This window comes from Salvelinus namaycush, chromosome 20 (genome assembly GCF_016432855.1).
Source record: "Salvelinus namaycush isolate Seneca chromosome 20, SaNama_1.0, whole genome shotgun sequence".
NCBI lineage: Eukaryota > Metazoa > Chordata > Actinopteri > Salmoniformes > Salmonidae > Salvelinus > Salvelinus namaycush.
This window is the reverse complement of record NC_052326.1, coordinates 15,687,374-15,711,757: the sequence shown is the minus strand read 5'-3', so window position 1 is coordinate 15,711,757 and position 24,384 is coordinate 15,687,374. Positions and strand designations below refer to the sequence as shown.

At 43.5% G+C, this 24,384-nt stretch overlaps 1 protein-coding gene across 6 annotated transcripts in view; it reads left to right on the top strand.

The window, feature by feature from the left end:
• Window positions 1-16,773: 16,773 nt before the first annotated feature.
• LOC120065076 (death-inducer obliterator 1-like) overlaps window positions 16,774-24,384 on the top strand; it is a 31,418-nt gene continuing 23,807 nt past the window's right edge. For 2 of the 6 annotated variants that reach the window (XM_039015777.1, XM_039015774.1), the window contains exons 1-4: window positions 18,556-18,664; window positions 21,230-21,343; window positions 22,228-22,343; window positions 22,642-23,950. In XM_039015777.1, coding sequence (XP_038871705.1) covers window positions 22,262-22,343; window positions 22,642-23,950 — 1,391 coding nt within the window. In that variant the 5' untranslated portion in view covers window positions 18,556-18,664; window positions 21,230-21,343; window positions 22,228-22,261. Of the gene's footprint in view, window positions 16,967-18,551; window positions 18,665-21,229; window positions 21,344-22,227; window positions 22,344-22,641; window positions 23,951-24,384 lie in introns of those variants that run through there. The other 4 variants (XM_039015776.1, XM_039015775.1, XM_039015778.1 and 1 more) reach the window with 4 other exon arrangements.

Below are 24,384 nucleotides of genomic sequence, written 5' to 3'. Positions count from 1 at the left end.
ATGCCAAGTGTCCTACCTACACAGTGAATGTTCGTTTTGTTTGATAAAATACATTTTATAGCCTAACACGAAACATTTGTAAACCACTTGCGTCGTGATTTCCGTCTCATTCAACTTTGGACGAAGCGTTCGTGGTAATTACACACACTAAACAAACGTTTATCCAGTCATGGTTAGTTTCATTGCAATCCTCTGGTTGTTACTAACACAACCATACTTGATGGTTCTTTTCCCGGGACGTATTGACCGAAACAAACCGATTTGAAGACACCAATCAATGACCTCATTGCGCACCAATGGTAGGACCGGTCTATCGTTGATTGACTGTATTTTGGCCCAATGACCACTGATCATCTTGAAATCTATCTTGGAAGATAGCCAATGAGCTGAGGTAAACTGCAATATGTAATGGGTATACGTTCGAAGACCAGCCTTTGTCGTAAACTCTGGCGTAAAAGAGGTTCATTCGCCATTGCAAATCCTACTTGACGGAGCCACGAGTGTTATGCATAGCAGTACATAGTCAATAGCATTTTCAACAAGTTTATATATTTAAATTATGGTGAATAAATCAGGAAAAGCTAAAACAAAGTCTAGGTATACAGATTTAACCCAAATTATAGAGGAAATTGATAGAGACAGCGAGACCGAGTTGCTTCAGGAAGATGAATCTTTCAGCGAAGCTAGTTTTGACTCCCAGGCGGAAGACATGTTTCTGCACGGCGAGGATGCCATGCTGGATTGGTGAGTTCTAATGCTAATGTCATTGTTTGAAATAAATAATATCAAATATTATTCATTTGAGATTTTTGTTGTTGATTTTCTTATTTTATTTGCAATATATAAAAATATAATCTGTAATGAAATGTGTAAAGTACACATTGGCTATACTGTGTGTGTGTGTGTGTGTGTGTGTGTGTGTGTGTGTGTGTGTGTGTGTGTGTGTGTGTGTGTGTGTGTGTGTGTGTGTGTGTGTGTGTGTGTGTGTGTGTGTGTGTGATATATATTTTTAATTTATTTTACATAAACATGGAATGGAACAGCACTTCACCATAGTGATTATGTTCCCTTTACTCTATATATATATGTTTATTTTACGTGTTGATACAGGGCTCATACGTGAAAGTTTTGTTACTGATTTTTAAAATCTTTCACAGTGGCAGTGATTCTGATTATGAGCCGCCAATGTCTAGGTGTCCATCTCCCTCTGAAGCTGGTTCATCCAGCCGGACCCCCGCTGTCTCCGGCTTCACACCTACCCGGCCATCTAGAGGTGTGAAGTCAGTGACAAAGAAGCGGAGGTGGGGAAGAGAGAAACCTGCAGTCAGAGGGCCAGAGGGTCGTTGGCACTCTGTGTTAGAAGATGATGTGGAACCAAATCCACCAGTTTTTAGACCCAAAAGGCAGCCAGGACCTCAACTAGACATGACTGCAAAGTACAGCCCCCTTCAACTTTTTCAACTGTTTTTCACCTCGTCAGTTGTTGATTCCCTGGTGTCGAACACCAATAAGTACGGGGCTAAGAAGCAGGCAGGAAAGAAGGAGGCATGGAAGACCATTTCCATGTCAGACCTTTTCTGCTACTTTTCAATGGTCATTTACATGGGGCTGGTGAAGTTGAAAACTCTAAGGGACTACTGGAAATCGTCAGCTCTCTATCAACTGCCTTTCCCCATGACTGTCATGTCTTGTAAAATGTTTCTGACTATCTCACGGGCGCTTCACATCAGTGACCCAGAAGTTGATGGGGAAAATGACAAGAAGAGAGGCACACCAAGGTTTGATAGGCTCTGCAAAATCAAACCTCGCTACCCCAACATCGTTGAGGCCTGCAATACCTATTTTCAGCCTGCCCAGAACCTGTCCATCGATGAGAGGATGGTAGCCTCAAAGGCCAGAATCAGCCTCAAACAATACATGCGTAACAAACCAACCAAATGGGGTTACAAAGTGTTTGTTTTGGCTGATTCTGTGTGTGCCTACACTTGCAATTTTTTTGTTTATGAGGGGAAAAACAGTTTTGCTACTGGTAATGGACTGAGTTATGATTCCGTTATGGAGTTATTGGATTTTCAACTGCTGGGGAAGGGCTACAAACTGTTTGTGGACAACTTCTACACAAGCACTAGCCTGTTTGCAGACCTTAGGAAGCGGGATGTGTGGGCTTGTGGCACCATTCGGACCAACAGAGTGGGCTTTCCAAAAACAAAGGTGAACGACATGCCTAAGCGGGCTGAGCAGGGTACCATGCGATGGATTCGTGAAGATGGCCTGCTCTTTGTAAAGTGGATGGATACCAGAGAGGTGGTCATGTGCACAACTATCCACAAGTCCTTCAGTGGCGATCACGTCGTCAGGCGTGTGAAGGACGGTGCCGGGGCATGGACCACAAAACATTTCGCCATTCCAGCTGCTGTGAAGGACTACAACAAGGGCATGGAAGGTGTGGACCTGTCAGATGCGCTGATAGGATACTACAATGTTCTCCACAAGACCATGAAATGGTACAAGACATTTTTCTATCATTTCATTGACATTGCTGTGGTGAATTCCTTCATCCTCAAGAAGGAAATGGCCAAGAGCTGTGGACAGCCCTCCATCTCACAGCTAGCCTTCAGGGAGCTGCTCATCCAGGAGCTTGCTAGCTACAGCAAGTCCACTGCATCACCTTCTGTCCCTTCTGCTCCAACCAGTGGTGTTCACTGTAATTATCATTGGGTACATTTGTGTGGGACACCTGGGTGACTTCATGCTCAATGTCATGTAGCTCGCTCATTTTTTAAGTTATCTGTCTAAAACTTTGCTCAGCTATTGTTGCCATCTTAAGTTCTTCATTCAAATCATCCACAGCATCCTATCTGTATGTGTCACGCCCTGGCCTTAGTTATCTTTGTTTTCTTTATTATTTTAGTTAGGTCAGGGTGTGACATGGGGGATGTTTGTGTGTTTTTGTCTAGTCAAGGGTGTTTGTATTGTCTAGGGGGTTTTGGTAGAGTTGATGGGGTTGTGTTCAGTGTAGGTGTTTAGGTATGTCTATGGTTGCCTGAGTGGTTCTCAATCAGAGACAGCTGTCTATCGTTGTCTCTGATTGGGAGCCATATTTAAGGCAGCCATAGGCATTAGGCAGGTTGTGGGTAATTGTCTACGTCTAAACGTTAGTAGCTTGTGTCTGCACTTTCGTTTTGTAGCTTCACGGTCGTTTGTTGTTAGTTTGTAAAAGTGTTTCGTTTCGTGTTCATCTTCTCACAATAAAAAGGAAGATGTATTCGTATCACGCTGCGCCTTGGTCCTCTCTTCTACATAAAGACGATCGTGACAGAATTACCCAACACAAAAGGACCAAGCAGCGTGTTAAGCAGCAGCAGGAGCAACATACACAGGATTCATGGACTTGGGAGGAAATACTGGACGGTAAGGGACCTTGGGCACAACCGGGAGAATATCGCCTCCCTCGTGAAGAGCTGGAGGCAGCTAAAGCCGAGAGGAGGCGATATGAGGAGGCAGCACGAAAGCGAGGCTGGAAGCCTGAGAGTCAAACCCAAAACTTTCTTGGGGGGGGGGGGGGGGGGCTTCAAGGGAGTGTGGCGAAGTCAGGTAGGAGACCTGCGCCAACTCCCCGTGCTTACTGTGGGAAGTGAGAGTACGGGCAAACACCGTGTTATGCGGTAGAGCGCACGGTGTCTCCTGTACGTGTGCATAGCCCGGTGCGGTACATTCCAGCTCCTTGTATCGGCCGGGCTAGATTGGGCATTGAGCCAGGTGCCATGAAGCTGGCTCAACGCGTCTGGTCTCCAGTACGTCTCCTCGGGCCGGCATACATGGCACCAGCCTTACGCATGGTGTCCCCGGTTCGCCAACACAGCCCAGTGCGGGTTATTCTACCTCCCCGCACTGGTCGGGCTACGGGGAGCATTCAACCAGGTAAGGTTGGGCAGGCTCGGTGCTCAAGGGAGCCAGTACGCCTGCACGGTCCGGTATATCCGGCGCCACCTCCCCACCCCAGCCCAGTACCACCAGTGCCTACACCACGCACCAGGCTTCCAGTGCGTCTCCAGAGCCCTGTTCCTCCTCCACGCACTCGCCCTATGGTGCGTGTCTCCAGCCCGGTACCACCAGTTCCGGCACCACGCACCAAGCCTCCTGTGCGTCTCCAGAGCCCTGTGCGTCCTGTTGCTGCTCCACGCACTAGCCTTGAGGTACGTGTCCTTAGCCCGGTACCACCAGTTCCGGCACCACGGACCAGGCCTACTGTGCGCCTCAGCCGGCCAGAGTCTGCCGTCTGCCCAGCGCCGTCTGCGCTGTCCGTCTGCCCAGCGTCGCCTGCACTGCCCGTCTGCCCAACGCCGTCTGAGCTGTCCGTCTGCCAAGCGCCGCCTGAACTGCCCGTCTGTCCTGAGCCTTCAAAGCCGCCCGTCTGTCCTGAGCCTTCAGAGCCGTCCGTCAGTCAGGAGCCGCTAGAGCCGTCCGCCAGTCAGGAGCAGCCAGAGCTGCCCCTTACATAAAGACGATCGTGACAGTATGTTTGGCTGTTCTCGGTCATTTGAAAGATGATGCAGCAACAATAAAAAACAGAAAACGTATGTTTATTTCCTTGTATTTTCTTCTACCAGATCTATTGTGTTATATTCTCCGACATTCAATTCACATTTCCACAAAATTCAGAGTGTTTCCTTTCAAATGATACTAAGAATATGCATATCCTTGCTTCTGAGCGACAGGTAATTAGATTAGGGTATGTCTTTAGACGGAAGTTGAGAAGAAGGGGGGGTACCCCAAAGAAGTTTTAAACAAGCCATACAAAACTGGATACAATTACAGTTTTATCCTCCAGAAAAGATAGAACAAATATTACAACAAATGTTATGGTTTAAACTCAAATATACTGATTAATAAAAAAACATTCTTTATGTATTAAAAAAATGGTATTATATGTATTAATGATATTATGAATAGAAACGGATTTGCAACTATCGAAAAAATATGTCAATATCTGCTCAATCCAAACTTACAACCAACTGATTGCAGCAATACCACAAAATTGGAGGAGGCAAGCGGAAAAGGGAGAAGATAGGGAACATGTTTTCCTGCCACATATTAAAGATACAAATTGGCTGAAAGGAATTGGCAAATATACCAGTTTCATTTGAGGACAAAAATGTTGACAGCTGTGCTGGGAAGAGATTTTCGATGTACCGATTCCATGGCACATGGTTTATGAACTGGTATAAAAAAACAACACTTGATTCAATACATATAGTTTTTCTATTTAAATTATTATATACAATTCTTGCCACCAACAGAATGCTATATATATGGGGCATACAACCAATTCAGCTCTGTAGATTTTGCTGCGGAGACAGAATCAACAGATCATTCATTCTGGTATTGCCCCTATGTAGCTTGTTTCTAGTCACAGGTTCAGGAAAGGTAAAAAAAAATCACAACATACGCTTAAAATTAACCTTACAAATATCAATATTGGGCGATTTGGAAAGCCATAGTCAGTCAATAAATAATATAATAATACTGGTAGGAAAGGTTTTCATCTTTAATCAAATCAAATTGAAATCAAATTTTATTGGTCACATACACATGGTTAACAGATGTTAATGCGAGTGTAGCGAAATGCTTGTGCTTCTAGTCCGCAGTAATATCTAACAAGTAATCTAACAAATTCACAACGACTACCTTATACACACAATGTAAGGGGATGGAATAAGAATTTGTACATATAAATATATGGATGCGTAGGAAAGATGCATAGGAAAGATGCAATAGATGGTATAAAATACAGTATATACATATGAGATGAGTAATGTAGGATGTGTAAACATTTTTAAAGTGGCATTATTTAAAGTGACTAGTGATACCATTATTAAATCCATTAATTAAAGTGGCCAGTGATTTGAGTCTGTATGTTGTCAGCAGCCTCTCTATGTTAGTGATTGCTGTTTAACAGTCTGATGGCATTGAGAAAGAAGCTGTTTTTCAGTCTCTCAGTCCCAGCTTTGATGCACCTGTACTGACCTCGCCTTCTGGATGATAGCGGGGTGAACAGGCAGTGGCTCAGGTGGTTGTTGTCCTTGATGATCTTTTTGGCCTTCCTGTGACATCGAGTGCTGTAGGTGTCCTGGAGGGCAGGTAGTTTGCCCCCGGTGATACGTTGTGCAGACCGCACTACCCTCTGGTTGAGGGCGGTGCAGTTGCCGTACCAGGCGGTTATACATCCCGACAGGATGCTCTCGATTGTGCATCTGTAGAAGTTTGTGAGGGTTTTGGTGACAAGCCACATTTCTTCAGCCTCCTGAGGTTGAGTAGGCACTGTTGTGCCTTCTTCACCACGCTGTCTGTGTGGTTGGACCATTTCAGTTTGTCCATGATGTGTACGCCGAGGAACTTAAAACTTTCCACCTTCTCCTCTACTGTCCCGTCAATGTGGATAGGGGGGTGCTCCCTCTGCTATTTCCTGAAGTCCACGACCATCTCCTTTGTTTTGTTGATGTTGAGTGAGAGGTTATTTTCCTGACACCACACTCCGAGGGCCCTCACCTCCTCCCTGTAGGCTGTCTCGTTGTTGTTGGTAATCAAACCTACCACTGTAGTGTTGTCTGCAAACTTGATGATTGAGTTTGGGTGAACAGGGAGTACAGGAGAGGGCTGAGAATGCACCCTTGTGGGGCCCCAGTGTTGAGGATCAGCAGGTGGGGATGTTGTTTTCTACCTTCACCACCTGGGGGTGGCCCATCAGAAAGTCCAGAACCCAGTTGCACAGGGCGGGGTTGAGACCCAGGGTCTCAAGCTTAATGATGAGTTTGAAGGGTACTATGGTGTTGAATGCTGTAGTCAATGAACAGCATTCTTACATAGGGATTCCTCTTATCCAGTTGGGATAGGGCAGTGTGCAGTGTGATGGCAATTGCATCGTCTGTGGACCTATTGGGCCGGTAAGCAAATTGGAGTGGTCTTTGACTAGTCTCTCAAAGCACTTCATGATGACAGAAGTGAGTGCTACGGAGCGATAGTCATTTAGTTCAGTTACCTTAGCTTTCTTGGAAACAGGAACAATGGTGGCCATCTTGAAGCATGTGGGGACAGCAGACTGGGATAGGAATTGATTGAATATGTCCGTAAACACACCAGCCAGCTGGTAAGTGCATGCTCTGAGGACGCGGCCAGGGATGCCGTCTGGGCCGGTAGCCTTGCGAGGGTATAAATTGTCTTTGAGCGAGACTTCGATGTTCGCGACAGGGCTGGTTTTCTTTTTGTAATCTGTGATTGTCTGTAGACCCTGCCACATATGTCTCGTGTTTGAGCCGTTGAATTGTGACTCTACTTTGTCTCTATACTGACGCTTTGCTTGTTTGATTGCCTTGCGGAGGGAATAGCTACACTTTTTGTATCCGGTCATGTTTCCAGTCGCCTTGCCATGATTAAATGCGGTGGTTCGCGCTTTCAGTTTTGCACGAGTGCTGCCATCAATCCACGGTTTCTGGTTAGGGAAGGTTTTAATAGTCACAGTGGGTGCAACATCTCCAATGCACTTCCTAATAAACTCACTCACCGAGTCAATGTATACGTCGATGTTATTGTCTGAGGCTACCCGGAAAACATATCCCAGTCCACGTGATCGAAGCAATCTTGAAGCATGGAATCCGATTGGTCAGACCAGCGTTGGATAGACCTAAGCAGGGTTTTTGTTTCTGCCTATAGAAGGGGAGCAACAAGATGGAGTCATGGTCAGATTTGCCGAAGGGAGGGAGGGCGGGGGAGGGCCTTGTATGCATAGCGGAAGTTGGAGTAGCAGTGGTCCAATGTTTTGCTCGAGCGGGTGCAACAATCAATGTACTGGTAGAATTTGGGTAACCTTGTTCTCAAATTAGTCATGGTATCTGCTTGGGGGGGAATATACACGGCTGTGACTATAACCGAAGAGAATTACAACTACAAGTCCATTCCGAATACCTCTTCTCCGCCGGCGGTGTTTTGTATCAGCCTCTGGAATCAATTCAATTGCCCTGGTACCCAGGTTCGTACCGAACAAAGGATCCAATTCGGGAAAGTCGTATTCCCGGTCGTAATGCTGGTGAGTTACCACAGCTCTGATATCCAAAACTTATTTCCGGCTGTACGTAATAACACAAAAAAATCCTGGGCTAATAATGTAAGAAATAACACACACACAAAAAATACTACAAAGTTGCTTAGGAGCTAGAAGCAGAGCTGCCCTATCTGTCAGCGCCATCTTGCTTGTGGCAACAGTTGGGGAAGGCCATTTCCTGTTTCAGTTTGAGAATGCCCCCGTGCACAAAGCAAAGTCCATACAGAAATGGTTTGTTGAGGTTGGTGTGGAATAACTTGACAGAGCCCTGACCTCAACCCCATCGAAACACCTTCGGGATGAATTGGAACGCCTACTGCGAGCCAGGCCTAATTGCCTAACATCAGTGCCTGACCTCACTAATTCTCTAGTGTCTGAATGGAATCAAGTCCCAGAAGCAATGTTCCAACATCTATTGGAAAGCCGTCCCAGAAGAGTAGGGTTGTTATAGCACCAAAGGGGGACCAACTCCATATTAATACCCATGATTTTGGAATGAGATGTTCGACGAACAGGTGTCCACATTCTCATATATGGCCATATATTACTTACTAATTAAATTGGTCTTAATTTAAGGTTAGAGTTAGTCATAATGTTAGCAGTGTGGTTAAGTTTAGGGATAAGTTTAGGTTTCAAATAAAATGTATGAGTAACTTTCATGAAGAATAAAAGTTCATTTAAAAAAAAAATGTTTTAAGATTAGTTATAGTGAAACACGTCAATTCTGGTCTTAATTTTGACAGTTCGTTGCAAAAGTGATATACACTGAGTGTACAAAACATTAGGAACACCTTCCTAATATTGAGTTGCACCCCCTTTTGCCTTAAGAACAGCCTACATTTGTCGGGGATGGACTCTTCAAGGTGTCAAAAACGTTCCACAGGGATGCTGGTCCATGTTGACTCCAAAGCTTCTCACAGTTGTGTCAAGTTGGCTGGATGTCCTTTGGGTGGTGGACCATTCTTGATACACACGGGAAACTGTTGAGTGTCTTGCCCATTCACCTTCTGAATGGCACACATACACAATTAATGTCTCAAATGTATCAAGGCTTAAAAATCCTTCTTTAACCTGTTTCCTTCCTTTCCTCTAAACCAGTGGTTCCCAAACTTTTTATAGTCCGTACCCCTTCAAACATTCAACCTCCAGCTGTGTAACCCCTCTACCACCAGGGTCAGTGCACTTTCAAATGTTGTTTTTTGCCTGCCACATACACACACTATACAATACATTTATTGAACATAAGAATGAGTGTGAGTTTTTCTATTTATTTTTATTTTATCCCATTTTCTCCCCAATTTTCGTGGTATCCAATCGCTAGTAATTACTATCTTGTCTCATCGCTACAACTCCCGTACGGGCTCGGGAGAGACGAAGGTCGAAAGCCATGCGTCCTCCGAAGCACAACCCAACCAAGCCGCACTGCTTCTTAACACAGCGCGCCTCCAACCCGGAATCTTACATATAAAACCTTATTTGTTCATCAAAAATGGTGAATATCTCACCGCAGGTTAATGAGAAGGGTGTGCTTGAAAGTATGCACATACCTCTGCAATGTTGAATTGTATTGGAGAGAGTCTCAGTCTTAAATCATTTTCCACACACAGTCTGTGCCTGCATTTAGTTTTCATGCTAGTGAGGGCCGAGAATCCACTCTCACATAAGAACATGGTTGCAAAGGGCATCAGTGTCTTAACAGTGTGATTTGCCAATGCAGGATACTCTGAGCGCAGCCCAATCCAGAAATCTGGCAATGGCTTCTGATTAAATTCAATTTTCACAGAAGCGCTTGTTGCAATTTTCATGAGGCTCTCTTGTTCAGATATCGGTAAGTGGACTGGAGGCAGGGCATGAAAGGTATAATGAATCCAGTTGTTTGTGTCATCCGTTTCGGAAAGTACTTGTGTAATTGCGCACCCAACTCACTCAGGTGCTTCGCTATATCATATTTGACATTGTCCATAAGCTTGAGTTAATTTGCACACAAACAATCATACACTGATGGAAAGACCTGTGTGTTGTCCTTGTTAATGCAGACAGAGAAGTGCTTCAACTTCTTAATCATAGCCTCAATTTTGTCCCACACATTGAATATAGTTACGGAGAGTCCCTGTAATCCTAGATTCAGGTCATTCAGGCAAGGAAAAACATCACCCAGGTAGGTCAGTCGTGTGAGAAACTCGTCATCATGCAAGCGGTCAGACAAGTGAAAATTATAGTCAGTAAAGAACACTTTAAGCTCGTCTTTCAATTTAAAAAAACGTGTCAATACTTTGCCCCTTGATAACCAGCGCTTCTGTATGTTGTAAAAGCGTTACATGGTCTCTGCCCATATCATTGCATAGTGCAGAAAATACACGAGAGTTCAGGGACCTTGCTTTAACAAAGTAACCATTTTCACTGTAGTGTCCAAAACGTCTTTCAAGCTGTCAGGCATTCCCTTGGCAGCAAGAGCCTCTCGGTGGATGCTGCAGTGTACCAAGTGGCGACAGGAGCAACTGCTTGCACGCTACATTACCACTCCACTATGTCTCTCTGTCATGGCTTTTGCGCCATCAGTAAAGATACCAACATGAGCAGCAGCGACGTTTGGCTCCATACGGACTGCCAGTGGTATTCCCGTGAGTGAGTAACGGTTAATGTGATTGGATGTTAATTATTTGACTAGGTTACCTGTATTTGACATTGTGTTGTTATTTCGCTGAACACTAGATTAATTATAGACAGTGAAACGAGGCTACTCAGACGAGAAAAAAAACTCACCCAAATGTATAGCCCCATTGGAAATAGAAATGGACTGTTTGAAAATGTGAAGAAAAGTACATTTGGCGTACCCCCGACGGCATTGCGTGTACCCCTGGGGGAACGCGTACCCGTTTGGGAATACCTGCTCTACACTGATTGAAGTGGATTTAACAGGTGACATCAATAAGGGATCATCGCTTTCACCTGGGTAGTTTATGTATGTCATGGAAAGAGCAGGTGTTCTCAGTGTATTTTGGTCTTTTAGTAGTAAATCTAGCTCTTTTTGCCCCTAGCGGTTCAAGACTAGCATTGAAAAGGTGCCTCTATGTCACCTCAAGGGAGGGGTTCGGTATTACCTTCTAGATGTGCTAAGCGGTAACACCACAATGCCTTATCACAGAGTTTCTAAACCCAGAGGCGCAACATCACAAGACTTCTGGGAATATTTGTGACACAGACCAGACCGGGGTTTGGGGTTTGAGAAGTCAATGGGAGAAGTGAAAAATGCATCCCTAAATGTTCATTTTCTCGAAATCTAAAGGCACAACCTAGATTTGAAGCGAACGTCTTAAGTAGTTGAACATGTTATTACTCCAATCTCGTGAAAGTGACAAACTGACACATTTTCATTTAACTAAAAAACAACTTTGCAGTGCATTCGGAAAGTATTCAGACCCGTAGAATTTTTCCACATTTTGTTACGTTACAGCCGTATTCTAAAATTGATTAAATAGATTTTTTTCCTCATCAATCTACACACAATTTCCCATAATGACTAAGCAAAAACTGGTTTGTAGAATTTTTTGCTAATTTATTAAAAATAAAAAAATATCACATTTACTTAAGTATTCAGACCCTTTACTCAAGACTTTGTTGAAACTCCTTTGACAGCGATAACAGCCTCAAGTCTTCTTGGGTATGACGCTACAAGCTTGGCATACCTGTATTTGGGGAGTTTCTCCCATTCTTCTCCGCAGATCCTTTCAAGCTCTGTCAGGTTGGATGGGGAGCGTCGCTGCACAGCTATTTTCAGGTCTCTCCATAGATGTTCGATCGGGTTCAAGTCAAGGCTCTGGCTGGGCCACTCAAGGACATTCAGAGATTTGTCCCGAAGCCACTGCTGTGTTGTCCTGGCTGTGTGCTTAGTGTCGTTGTCCTGTTGGAAGGTGAACCTTCGCCCCAGTCTGAGGTCCTGAGCACTCTGGAGCAGGTTTTCATCAAGGATCTCTCTGTACTTTGCTCCGTTCATCTTTGCCTCGATCCTGACTAGTCTCTCAGTCCCAGCCTCTGAAAAACATCCCCACAGCATGATGCTGCCACCACCATGCTTCACCGCAGGGATGGTGCCAAGTTTCCCCCAGAAGTGACGCTTGGCATTCAGGCCAAAGAGTTAAATCTTGGTTTCATCAGACCAGAGAATCTTGCTTCTCGTGGTCTGAGAGTCTTTAGGTGCCTTTTGGCAAACTCCAAGCGGGCTGTTATGTGCCTTTTACTGAGGAGTGGCTTCCGTCTGGCCACTCTACCATAAAGGCCTGATTAGTGCTGCAGAGATGGTTGTCCTTCTGGAAAGTTCTCCCATCTCCACAGAGGAACTCTGGAGTTCTGTCAGAGTGACCATCGGGTTCTTGGTCACCTCCCTGACCAAGGCCTTCTCCCCCAACTGCTCAGTTTGGCCGGGCGGCCAGCTCTAGGAAGAGTCTTGGCGGTTCCAAACTTCTTCCATTTAAGAATGATGGAGGCCACTGTGTTCTTGGGGACCTTCAATGCTGCAGACATTTTTTGGTACCCTACTCCAGATCTGTGCCTTGGCACAATCCTGTCTTGGAGCTCTACAGACAATTCCTTCTACCTCATGCCCTGGTTTTTGCTCTGACAATCACTTTCAACTGTGGGACCTTATATAGACAGGTGTATGCCTTTTCAAATCATGTCCAATCAATTGAATTTACCACAGGTGGACTCCAATCAAGTTGTAGAAACATTTCAAGGATGATCAATGGAAACAGAATGCACCTGAGTTTAATTTCAAGTCTCATAGCCAATGGTCTGAATACTTATGTAAATAAGTATTTTTTATTTTTTATATATAAATGTGTAAACATTTCTAAAACCCAGTTTTCACTTTGTCATTATGAGGCATTGTGTTTATTTTGATGAGGGGGAAAAGTATTTAATCCATTTTAGAATAAGGCTGTAACATAACAAAATGTGGAAAAGGTCAAGCGGTCTGAATACTTTCCGAATGCACTGTATATCAAAGGAGTGCCTTTGATTTGACGGCCTGTATTTGCGCAGTTCGGCTCAAGACGACCATTAGACCTGATGACGTGTTCCTACGCATGACCTTAGCTAGCTGATTTCTATTGGAGTAGCAGTTTTAGCCTATCTTCATACTGTACTGTCTTTGGCCTTACCTGAGATAGAACAATGAGACAGATATTTCAGCGGATTTATAAATGTGAAGTATCCCGTTGGCGATGATGGTGATGAGAGGAAGCCCAGTGGCTGGCAAGTGGGAGAAGATGGAGTGAGATGGATTTTGGCCAACATTCTGCACATTTTCTCATCAATGGAACAATTGATCTCCATACAGTTTTTTGTTTCCAAAACTAAAAATTTCTAAGAAACAGAGTGGACTGCGTTTTGTAGACTTCACCCTTTGCCAAATTTTCAAAAAATGGTGTGTTTAGAGGAGTGAAAGTGTGAATTGAGTTATTGCACAGCGCACTTTACAGAGTAGGTGTTCCCTAACGGAAATATGCTAATAAATGCTAGAACGCGCCAATAGGATCTCACTTGCTTGTGCTTGGCTCTGCCCACCTTCCTGCTTGTTCTGCCTACTATGAATAATTTGCTCCATTTGGAAAGACATGATCTGGTCTATCTTGGGTTAGTTATAAAAATCTTTGTCCTTTCTATCCACCTAATTTTCTAACGTTGCTATAGGAACAGCCAAACAACAGAAGTGATGGATTCTACTTCCGCTTTATTTCTATACATGCCATGACTTGTTCAACTACAAATATTTGTTTTTTGAGGATACCAGAAAGACCTTTTTTAATTTTTTACTATAACCCATTTTGATTATGTAACAATTAATTTTAACAACAAATTCCAAATGCAAGCTTCATAAGTAAATTATCAATTTCAAGCAATTTTTACACCAAAAGACCAGTACTAGGACTATGCAAGTAATTGTTGATTGAAGCGCCATTGCTGGTGAGTTTGAAAAGTTATCAGTTAATATTCTTGATCACCAACATTTTTGGGGAGCTAGATATTTATTTATGGCAATCCTCTCTCCCTGCAATTTGACGATTGCCCTGCACCCGATGCTATAGATGTACAGCAAATTTGCAATCTGTTCGCAAGTGCTTTCTGGTCACAAATCTTTCAATACGCGCGTTGGCCTTTGCGCGCAAATGCTGCTGACTGGTCATTGGTCAACAATCAAGACAATCAACTTTTTGGATCTGAAGCACAGATGAGATGTTTTTGAGACAAAGGTATATAGATAAAATACAAATGGTAGGCTATATGTAGCCTATTAAAATATCTAAGAAAAACATTAATTTTCACACATGCGACCCCACAAAAGTACCACTACGCTAGCTCACCTGACCTGGGTTGATTGACAGTTTACTGGTCCAATCAGAGGGCCAAGTGTGCGTTTCACTGGCCAATCTGTTGCACATTTTTTTTGCAAGTCGATTCTGCAGCTAGTGTCTGGCTAAGTGGAGAGTAATCATGGAGACTGTTCCAAAAAATGAGTGACAATGTTACAAAACCTAGCCAGATCATTTAAAGTCATCAGTCGTAAGTTAAAGTCGAGTCTCAAGTTTTGAGGCTCCAATTTCAAGTCAAGTCTCAAGTTATTTAATTTTCTATCAAGTTAAGTCTTCATGAATATGCATAGCCATCTTTTTTTATTTAACTAGGCAAGTCAGTTAAGAACGAATTCTTATTTACAATGACGGCCTATCCTGGCCAAAAACCTCGAGACAACTCCTATATTAAAAGTGTTTTTTCTCAAAGTTACCTGGATAGACAGTATATCCGTACACGAATAACAACTGAGGCATTACGAAACTTCTATTTGATCAATAACCCATTTTTTGGTTGACCACTCTCATTGACCTCCATACAAAAAGTCCTTCCTTTGCAAAACAAGGAAAAAACGTCACCTGCTGGAAGGAGACAGATTTTCCGCTGAGTTGGGCTTCTCTCTTCCTCTTTGTCCACACCTCTGCCATTCAGTGCTTTCAGAGTGTTCATTGTCATAGTGACAACTGCAAATAATACTTAAATGTAGGCTACATGTAGGCCTCATGAAAAATAATATAATAACTAATATTTAAAGGTAGCAATTAAACAACAAACGCTGTTTAGTCTGTGCATCTATTACAACATGTCATTGTCTCCTTGCTCAAGTGGTTTACAAGGGATTTCCATTTTTTTAATGGTTGTCAATTCCTATGGGTATTTGTTTTCACTGTGCTCATCTTTCTGTCTGTCCTGTGCAACTATTTGCAATGCATCAGTGCAATAATGTGATCATAACCGGCCAAAAGTGATAACACCAATGCACTTTTTCTCCACAACATTACCGGACATGCATTTTCTATGCTTCTTTCCTCGAATAGGCTATTAGGCCTAGTCTAAAAAAATGGTTGCCTGTTGTGTACGTGAAAAACCGGGAAGAGTGATGTGATAGTGATGTGTAGCAGAAGTAAGAAGCTAAATATTAGTGCGATATTACGCCATTCATTAGCTAAATATTATCGCTGTAGGCTAAATATTTACCTGTCAACGTTTATAGATTATGTAGTTCGTTCCTCCAGGGTGCGCTTTGTGATCCCCGGGCACGCAAAGCTCCACTATTGATTAGGCCTACATTTTTAGACAAGAAAATTATTATCCCTCAGCTACAATAACGCAGTGCAATGAGGAATGTATTATTGTTATCAAGTGAGGTCACCATTATTGTTCATAGGCTGTAAACTGTAGTGATGTAGGGTAATTTGAACAGGGGTGCAACTTTCTATTTATTTTTTGTCCTCCCCCTCCCCAGTTTTATCATTGTACTGTGATACAAAATGTGGTATCCGGGGGCGAGGGGTTCGTGCTGATTGTACGGAGATTGTGCAGCAGTGTGGAAGAGGGAGGTTACTAGGTGTGAGAAGTGTGCAGAAGGGCATGAGACAAAATAATGTGTAGCATTGGGGAAAGAAGTATGTGTTAATTGTAGGGGTGCTCATGGGGCTGGGGATCGGAAATGTTCTATAAGAGGCAGGTTGAGGTTTCCAGGGTTAGAGTAGTGCAGAAGTTGTCATATGCTGAGACAGTGAAGAAAGTAGAGGAAGATGGGTCAAGGGGGAGGGATCCTGAGAGGAATGGTGTGAGTAGTAGATCTGTACCAGTACAGAGATAAACCAGCAAGTGATATATGTTTCAGTAAGATTAGACGTACTGCAGGGAAGGAACATAAGTCGCAAAAATGTTTGATTGTGATGGCAGCTGCAGAGAGGTATTTGGGTGTGTGAGACTTTACGTCAGAAGAGTAGCAGGGTGTGTTAAGTGGTGGTGTCCCATCCTTTCAAGTTGTTGGCCTGAGGTAGGACTGAATAGATGTAAATAGTGGAGTAGGGTGATGTTTATTTATTATTATATATATATTTTGTGAGTGTAGTGTTAAATGGTAGGGTATTTGTTTATTTATTTTTCAAGCAAAGTATAAGGGAGCTATACTCCAGTCTAGTAGGTGGCGGTAATGCAAAATGTATTGGATGCCTATAGCCGTTAAACCTCATCGAATACGAATATTTAGAATCGGTGTGTTTTAGGACCATGCGGACACCTCAGAGCCGTCGGGTAGGCTGTTTGGTGGTTTCAGCTGGCTGGATACAGGGCACTCGGAATCATGAGCCCCACTGTCTGCACACACTTGAAACATGGACAAATATTTTACATTTCTTACAGTGGTTTGCGGACAAATGAACTTAAAGTGTATCTTACATAACCAAGTTTCACATGCGTAGGTAGTTTCTCTAAAACAAAAAACAACAGGACAGACTTATTTTTCTCCATTCACCCAGCGGGTCAGACACCAGGAATTGTCTTCAGGTAGGCTACTCAACCTGAACATCCGTCTTCACCTTTGAGATGACTCCTTTTACGGGTGCTCTACTCCTAAACGGAAAGCACGAAACTTCAGACTACACTTTTCCCAGCTCATCGGCAACTTCACAATTTGACAACTCAAATGGGTCTCCTACATATGCATGCTTACTCAACCAACGCATCCCAACACAAAACAATTATCATCACGTATCCTCCACTCCAGTTTTAGGCAGCTTTCTTTTTGATCCAGTTTTCGACACTACTGTTATCCATTCAGGACATTCATCTAAACCAACTTTGCTCGACGCACTGCTTAATTCGAACTCATCATCTACTTCCACCATCTCTCCCCCGGAAAATGTTGCTATTGCTGCGTACAAAACAAACTGGGAACTCGGAAAGATACAAGGTCAAATCATGACGTCAGCGATCTTCAGGTCGGAGCTCTAGAAAGAGGCCCGATTCAGTTAAGAACAAACTCGTATTTACAATGACGGCCAAAACCTGACGACGCTGAGCCAATTGTGCGCCGCCCTATGGGACTCTCAATCATGGCCGGATGTGATACCGCCTGGATCCGATCCAGGGACTGCAGTTACGCCTCTTGCGCTGAAATTAAGTGCCTTAGACCGCTGCTCCACCCGGGAGTTTCCCAGTCACCTCGTTTTATTTCGAGTTCCAAATTGTTTGTACTTCTGTTTTTAAAGAGGATGAGTCTGAGTCGGTTAGTTTTACACAACTAATTGTACATTTTTAGTTATAAAACGAAGAAAAATATATTGATGATGGGTGTACGGTTCCTTCAAGCGTGTGCTTGCTGTGACTCACGCTGATATTGGCTATTAGATAGCTACTTCCCACGCCATTGCTGGACAGTTGTCACAGATTAACATATTGTAATGACCTGACTAGATCATAAAGGAGCAATTGTCCAGACAGAGGATTGAGTTTACGAATTAACGGTTTATTAACCCAACTTTACACAGGCTACTGATTGGCCTTAGCCCATGCCAAATACATGAAAGATAACCCAAAAGCCAACCGTGACCTTCTCTTGTGAAGGCCAGACATCCCACTTCTGACACCAATGTAATGAAACAGCAGATCTCGAACCCTCGACCTTCTAGCCCTAGGTCCGGCGCACTATCGACTGTGCCGCAAAAGAATGCTCGAACGGCAGAGTCGATCCGCGCTTATAAACCCAGGGTCGTTACAATATTTTGGTATTACTTGTCAAGCGGGGAGCTAAGGGCACTTTGTCCTCGTTGTTGCCGTTCATGCCCTCCCCATTGAGTGGTAGACTGTATGTATGTATCGATGTGTAGGCTGCTATCCTACTTGAAATAAAGTAATGTGAGGGAAAAAATGGCCACGTAACTACAATCGCCGACACGACCATGATATACAGTACGAAGCACTTCAAGTCGGCAGGCACAACAACAGAGGTAATGGTCGTTTACTATCGACCAATAGTGAAGCCCAATCAGTCAAGCGAAACGGTCTTGAGTGGCAAGAAACATACCCAATTAGCTGATTCACTTTACATACACCCATTCTTTTCGACACACCCACTCGCCATTGGGCTGCAGTTACCCATACTTGAACTAGCGCGAGCCAACCAACACTAAATGAAAATGGAGGACTGAACGTGGACCGTGCAAGAACCTAACATATCGTCGAGGTTTACAAGTGGGTCGAATTGTACGTTATTTATCCAAACGATACTTGGTTAGCATTCTTTGTAAATTACTAGCTATGTTTCAATAATGTTTGTTTGAAAGTATTGGATAGCTAACTAGTTGAAAGCTAGCGTCAGCTAGCTAGGCGAAGCGCATGGTTGTGGCCCAGCTTGTTCGCTAATGTTACGCGTTTTGCAATGACGTCAGTTACGGGTGATACAGCACGCTAATTAGTTAACTATATGTTCGTAAATGATTTAGCTTTAAACGAGGCATTGTTTGTGTGTGCATTAATAACGCATGTTGTCTTGTGGCACGAGTTAATGTTGAGGTCACTGGTGATAGTTAGCTAATCCCAGCAAATGTCTAACGGTAACGTTAGGTTAATTTACGGTGTGATTCTGACTAGTTGCTCTATCCAACACGAGTCTCGTCGTTAGTTAACATGGTAACATGCCGTTTGATTTACCCACCGTGACCTAACTATAGTAGCTCGCAATCTATCGTGTCGGAGTTCTGTGCACGCAGACTCCTTGCGACGTATTGGCGTTTCTTCCGTGTGGCAGCCACATTACGACTGTCAGGATTCTGTGCGGCCTGAAGAACTATCCGGCATCTAGTTAGCACAGTCGGAGTGAAATGACGTTAGGTATTTGTTTCAATATCAATTCCCTACGCTTTGGAATAACATTGTAGCTAACCTAACGTTAACTAACTAACCATGTTGCATTGACCACCCCTCCCCCACACGACAACTGGGGTGGTTCTGGGAGTGTTTCCCCCCCTTTCTCACGTGGCTGTGTGCGGTGACCATAGTCAGGGAACAATCCGTGGTGAACCTCTCATTCTCTCATCCCAGCATCGTAGTTCTTAAATAGTTTATGTTGACTCTTCAAATTCACACATTTAAAATTCCATCTATTCTGTGTGTTATTTTTTATGACGATGTTTCCAAATGATATGGAGGGTAGGAATTATATATAGGCCTGAAGTTACCACTCTGCCTTTTGTTTGCGCTCCATCTATTGGTGAGTTGTAATAATGTGGTGGGTCAGTTTGCATTGCGTTTGCAAACCATCAATGTGGTGCTTTGGAGCACAAGATATCGTTTCTATTCAGAGATGAGCAGTGAATAGGAAAACGATCAGACCAATGAATGGGTTATTGAATGTTCGGTGAAAGTAAATGTCAATGTTTCCCTGGATGTGTGTTTGTCTGTCATTGAAACATGAATCAGGGTACCCATTTAAAACTGAAGAACTGTTGTGTATTAGGCTACTTCTATAGAACCAAAGCCATCCCAAGAGCTGTACTAATGTAATCAAGTGGATTTCGACTTGATGTTTTTGGTGTGAAGTGTTTATTTGGTGTGAACAGAGTTCAGTAGGATTTTACAATCTAGTTCACGGTGTCATTGTGCACATTATGGTGCAATGTGTCTTAATGTACTAATTCACAAAATAAAAAATATGACCTACTTGTATTCCAAACAACCCCAACAAAAACTGCAGAAATGGTCTCCATTTCTTGCTATATTTGTATATCCCCAATCTCCCTTTTTCATTGATATTATCATGCTGCATTGATTTATTTGTCACTCTTGCTGTAGAAGGATAGTACCCATGTTTTGGGCATGGATTTTTACAAACATGCTCTTCTCACCACAATTCTACAATTACAACATAGTTGGTTCTATTTATTCTCAGACATGTTTTCAAGTTTGTGGTGTTGTCAGTGGAATTCAGGCCAGACTGCTCTTCTGAAAGTTGTACATGTATAGCGAGCTGCTTTGATCGTGGGCAACATGTTCCACTTTGTTGATCGAATAGGTAAAAAAAATAATGTTCTGGCAAGTTACTTTAGATACACTACTAGGAATGTTTTATTGAGCTGTGGATTGTCACTTTAGCTCATTGTTTATCATGCTACAGAGGTATTGCTCAGGTGCTCAAAATAATAATTGAAATGCTACTGTTAGCTGTTTTCAGTTCAACTGCTCTGATTTTTAGGCAGGCCAGAATTATATAATTTTTGGGCAACATTTGTCACAAATACTGCATTCTGTTACTCAGGGGAAAGAGCAGGCCTTGTTTGTAACATGTAGGTCTACTTGTTGTGTTTTGTGTGATTTGATAGTGTAAACTACAACATGGGATTTAGGTTAGTTGGGATTGGAACACATTTTTTGTTACTCTGAATTAAGTTAGGTGGGGCTGATAATGATTACCTAGCCTCTTGAGTACTCCCAAAATCTTTTCTGACAAGTTGACCTTACATTGAACATAATTTACAGTTGCAACTATTATTTTGCAACCCTTTTATTTAAATGTATCTGATTTGAAGTGAACTATCATGAGACTAAAGGCAGTCAATCTGATGAAGGCAAATTGTCATTGATGACATACTGTTTCGGCAGCTTCTTGAATTTGTAATCGGTGACCTATGATCTGAAATCCCAGACATTGAACAAAGTTAAGAGTTGTCTGGGTGCCAATATGTCGTGATGTATTGTGCTTTTCAAGGCTGCATACTGTTGCAATTTCCATACCCTCAAATACTTAACAGTTTTATTCTGATTTATCTACAGGTCCAAGATCCCACTATCAGGCCTGTGATGATTACTGATCAGAACCTGCTGTGTGCGGAATCTGAAATCATCAGATAAGCCCTCGATCAGTGTCCCACCACTACAGATCAGCAGGTTGGCTCATTTTTTATTCTTTTTATTCTATTTTTATGCCATGTACTCATTTGACTTTTGTAAACAGTATTTGTAGTGTAGAGGTTTCAACAGACTTTTCCAAGTAGTGGTGTTCTATTTTGTTCTTGTAAGAATTTTATGACATTGGAGTATTTTGCCTAATTAGTGAACTTCCTCAGATTTTCTGAGCTTCCAATATCATTTCCAATAGTAAATATTTTGTTAGTGAGTTAAGATGTATCAATGAGCAGCAAAGTGCCAAAATATGGCTTTGCAAAACCTGTGCATTTACAAATATTGTTCTGTGGAGGGGTTTTAGAATATTCATAACTTTGTTACATGAAAATGCTCCTGCTGTGGTTTGGTCATCTGGGGTGGGCAAACTACGGGCCATCTCCTGCCCACCAGCTGATTTGAAATGTGTCCTGCGAGGGATTTTTATTTTATTTTTTAAATAGAACTTGTAATGGACCCATTTCTAAAGAACTGCCCCGCAAATTGATTTTGACGAACAAATCAATAAAAAAAAATCTAAATGTAAAAAATCTTAGTGTCAAAATCCAGATGTGTCCCTCGAGCCAAAATGTATTGCCCACCCTGATCTAGCCTAACAACTGTAGTGTTATCATAACTACAGCATCCAGCCTGCCTGCTGTAGCTAGTTTGTGGAAAGGAAGAAAATTGGTATGAAAGGACTGCACTCGCTGACACAAACAAATCAGGGATTTTTTGGGGAAAGGGTTGTCTATGGATATAAAGAAAGTAGTTGAACATGACAGTGGTGCTCCAACCCCCCTCCCCAAAACAACCACGCACTTCAGTTAAATGGAGTTGAAGAGTAGCTGTCTCACAGTTCGTCTTTTGTGCTCTTCTCTTAATTGTAGATATTCTGTTTGAAAGTAGTGAGTGACTCCATCTATGGAGGAGAATGTGAGTCCTGAGCTCTCTCTAGCTCCTGAGCCAGAGCAGAGCCAGGACCCTATGGATAGCAGCTCTCAAGGTACCTTGGACTAGCTTCTTTTCCCCTTTTCAGTGAGGGGGGGGGGGCATCATGATTGTCTCACTTTAATAGACACAGCACTGCTGGATCCTCTGCAAATCTTTTGTAGGTTAATTAGGGTATAGGGTCAGGATTGCTAGAAGGGATTTCACTATTCACTATTTCACTATCAGCACAAGGGATTTCACTATTCCCTTATACGCTTTGAATACCTAATTAGCTTTCTAGTCTTTTGATTGGCGAAATCTGCTACTTGACGTAAATGTATTGTCCCTTAATGTGTCATTTACATCAACAGCTATTCTAGAGGACTATAAAGCCGTGAAGGAGGACGGAGAAGATAAAGAAGACCAAGAGCACGGTAACAATGATACTGAGGAAAAGCTAGAGAACACAGAGCAATCTGCTAAGACCACAAACGAGTTCAAGAAAACCTGGGGATTCCGACGGACCACCATAGCCAAGAGAGAAATGCCCGGAGACACTGCTGCTGAGAGCCAGGATGGCCACGTAGGGCCTGTGCGTCGCAGTGGGAGGCAGGCAAAACGCACTGACAAGCTGGAGGAGTTCCTGCTCACCACCAAGAGAGCGCGCACAGTAGGGAGGAGGAGTGCACCTGGCAGCATAGAGGCTGGGGATCCTCCCTCCCAGACCCCTACAGATGCAGAGACGGCCTCCGAGGCCAGTTTTGACGGCAACGCAGAGGCCAAGTCTGTGGATGATAAGCCAGATTCTCCAGTGAGGAAGACGAGGAGCAGGAAGAAGACAACTCGGAAGGCTAAAGGCCGTGGCAGAAGTAGAGTTGGCTCTGTCAGTGATGATGGAAGCTCTGACAATGAGAAGTGTAGTGGCGATGCACTCAAAGAGCTCCAGGAGGAGGAGAAGGGTAGTGGAGATGCACCCAAAGAGCTCCAGGAAGAGGAGGGTAGCGGAGATGCACCCAAAGAGCTCCAGGAAGAGGAAGGTAGCGGAAATGCACCGAAAGAGCTCCACGAAGAGGAGGGTAGCGGAGATGCACCCAAAGAGCTCCAGGAAGAGGAGGGTAGCGGAGATGCACCCAAAGAGCTCCACGAAGAGGAGGGTAGCGGAGATGCACCCAAAGAGCTCCACGAAGAGGAGGGTGGCGGAGATGCACCCAAAGAGCTCCACGAAGAGGAGGGTAGTGGAGATGCACCCAAAGAGCTCCATGAAGAGGAGGGTAGCGGAGATGCACCCAAAGAGCCACAGCCCGAGGAGAAGGAGCAGCAGGACAAGAAGACAACCAGCCCTGAGGAGGAAGAGAAGGATGACACAGTGCAGCCAGAGCAGGACTCTGTGAAGAATGAAAAAGAGGAGGAAGAGCAGGAGGAGAAAGAAAAAAGGGGGAGCGTGGAGAAGCCCATAGACGCCAGTGGCGAGCGTGCCTACAGGTCCAGGAGTCCTGCTAAGGCAGCTAGTAGGGGAACCACCCCCAACAAGAGAGACACTAAGTCCAGAGGAGGGATAAAGCCCCGCAATGACCAGGAGGAAGATGAATCCTCATCCTCATCATCCAGTGACTCAGGCGATGATGAAGGATACGACCCTAATGCACTGTATTGCATCTGTCGACAGAAACACAACAAACGGTATGCATTTGGATGTCATTCAATTGGAAATCCAGTGCATCTATTTCTTACAAATGCTCTGTCTGATCCTTCATGGATTACAGAATGTGGTCAAATTAACCTCCGTTGCCCACCTACAAGTGGTTAGTGATTACTTGGCCAGAGTGATGTGCTTGACTTGTATTCTATGCTTTAGCAGCGACTTTGTTCCACATTGTTAACCTGTCTGGCTCTGGCGTTCCGCCAGCGGAACTCCTCCCACATTCCACTGAAAAGGCAGAGTGCGAAATTCAAAAGATATTTTTTAGAAATATTTAACTTTCACACATTAACAAGTCCAATACAGCAAATGAAAGATACACATCTTGTGAATCCAGTCAACATGTCCGATTTTTAAAATGTTTTACAGCGAAAACACCACATATATTTATGTTAGCTCACCACCAAATACAAAA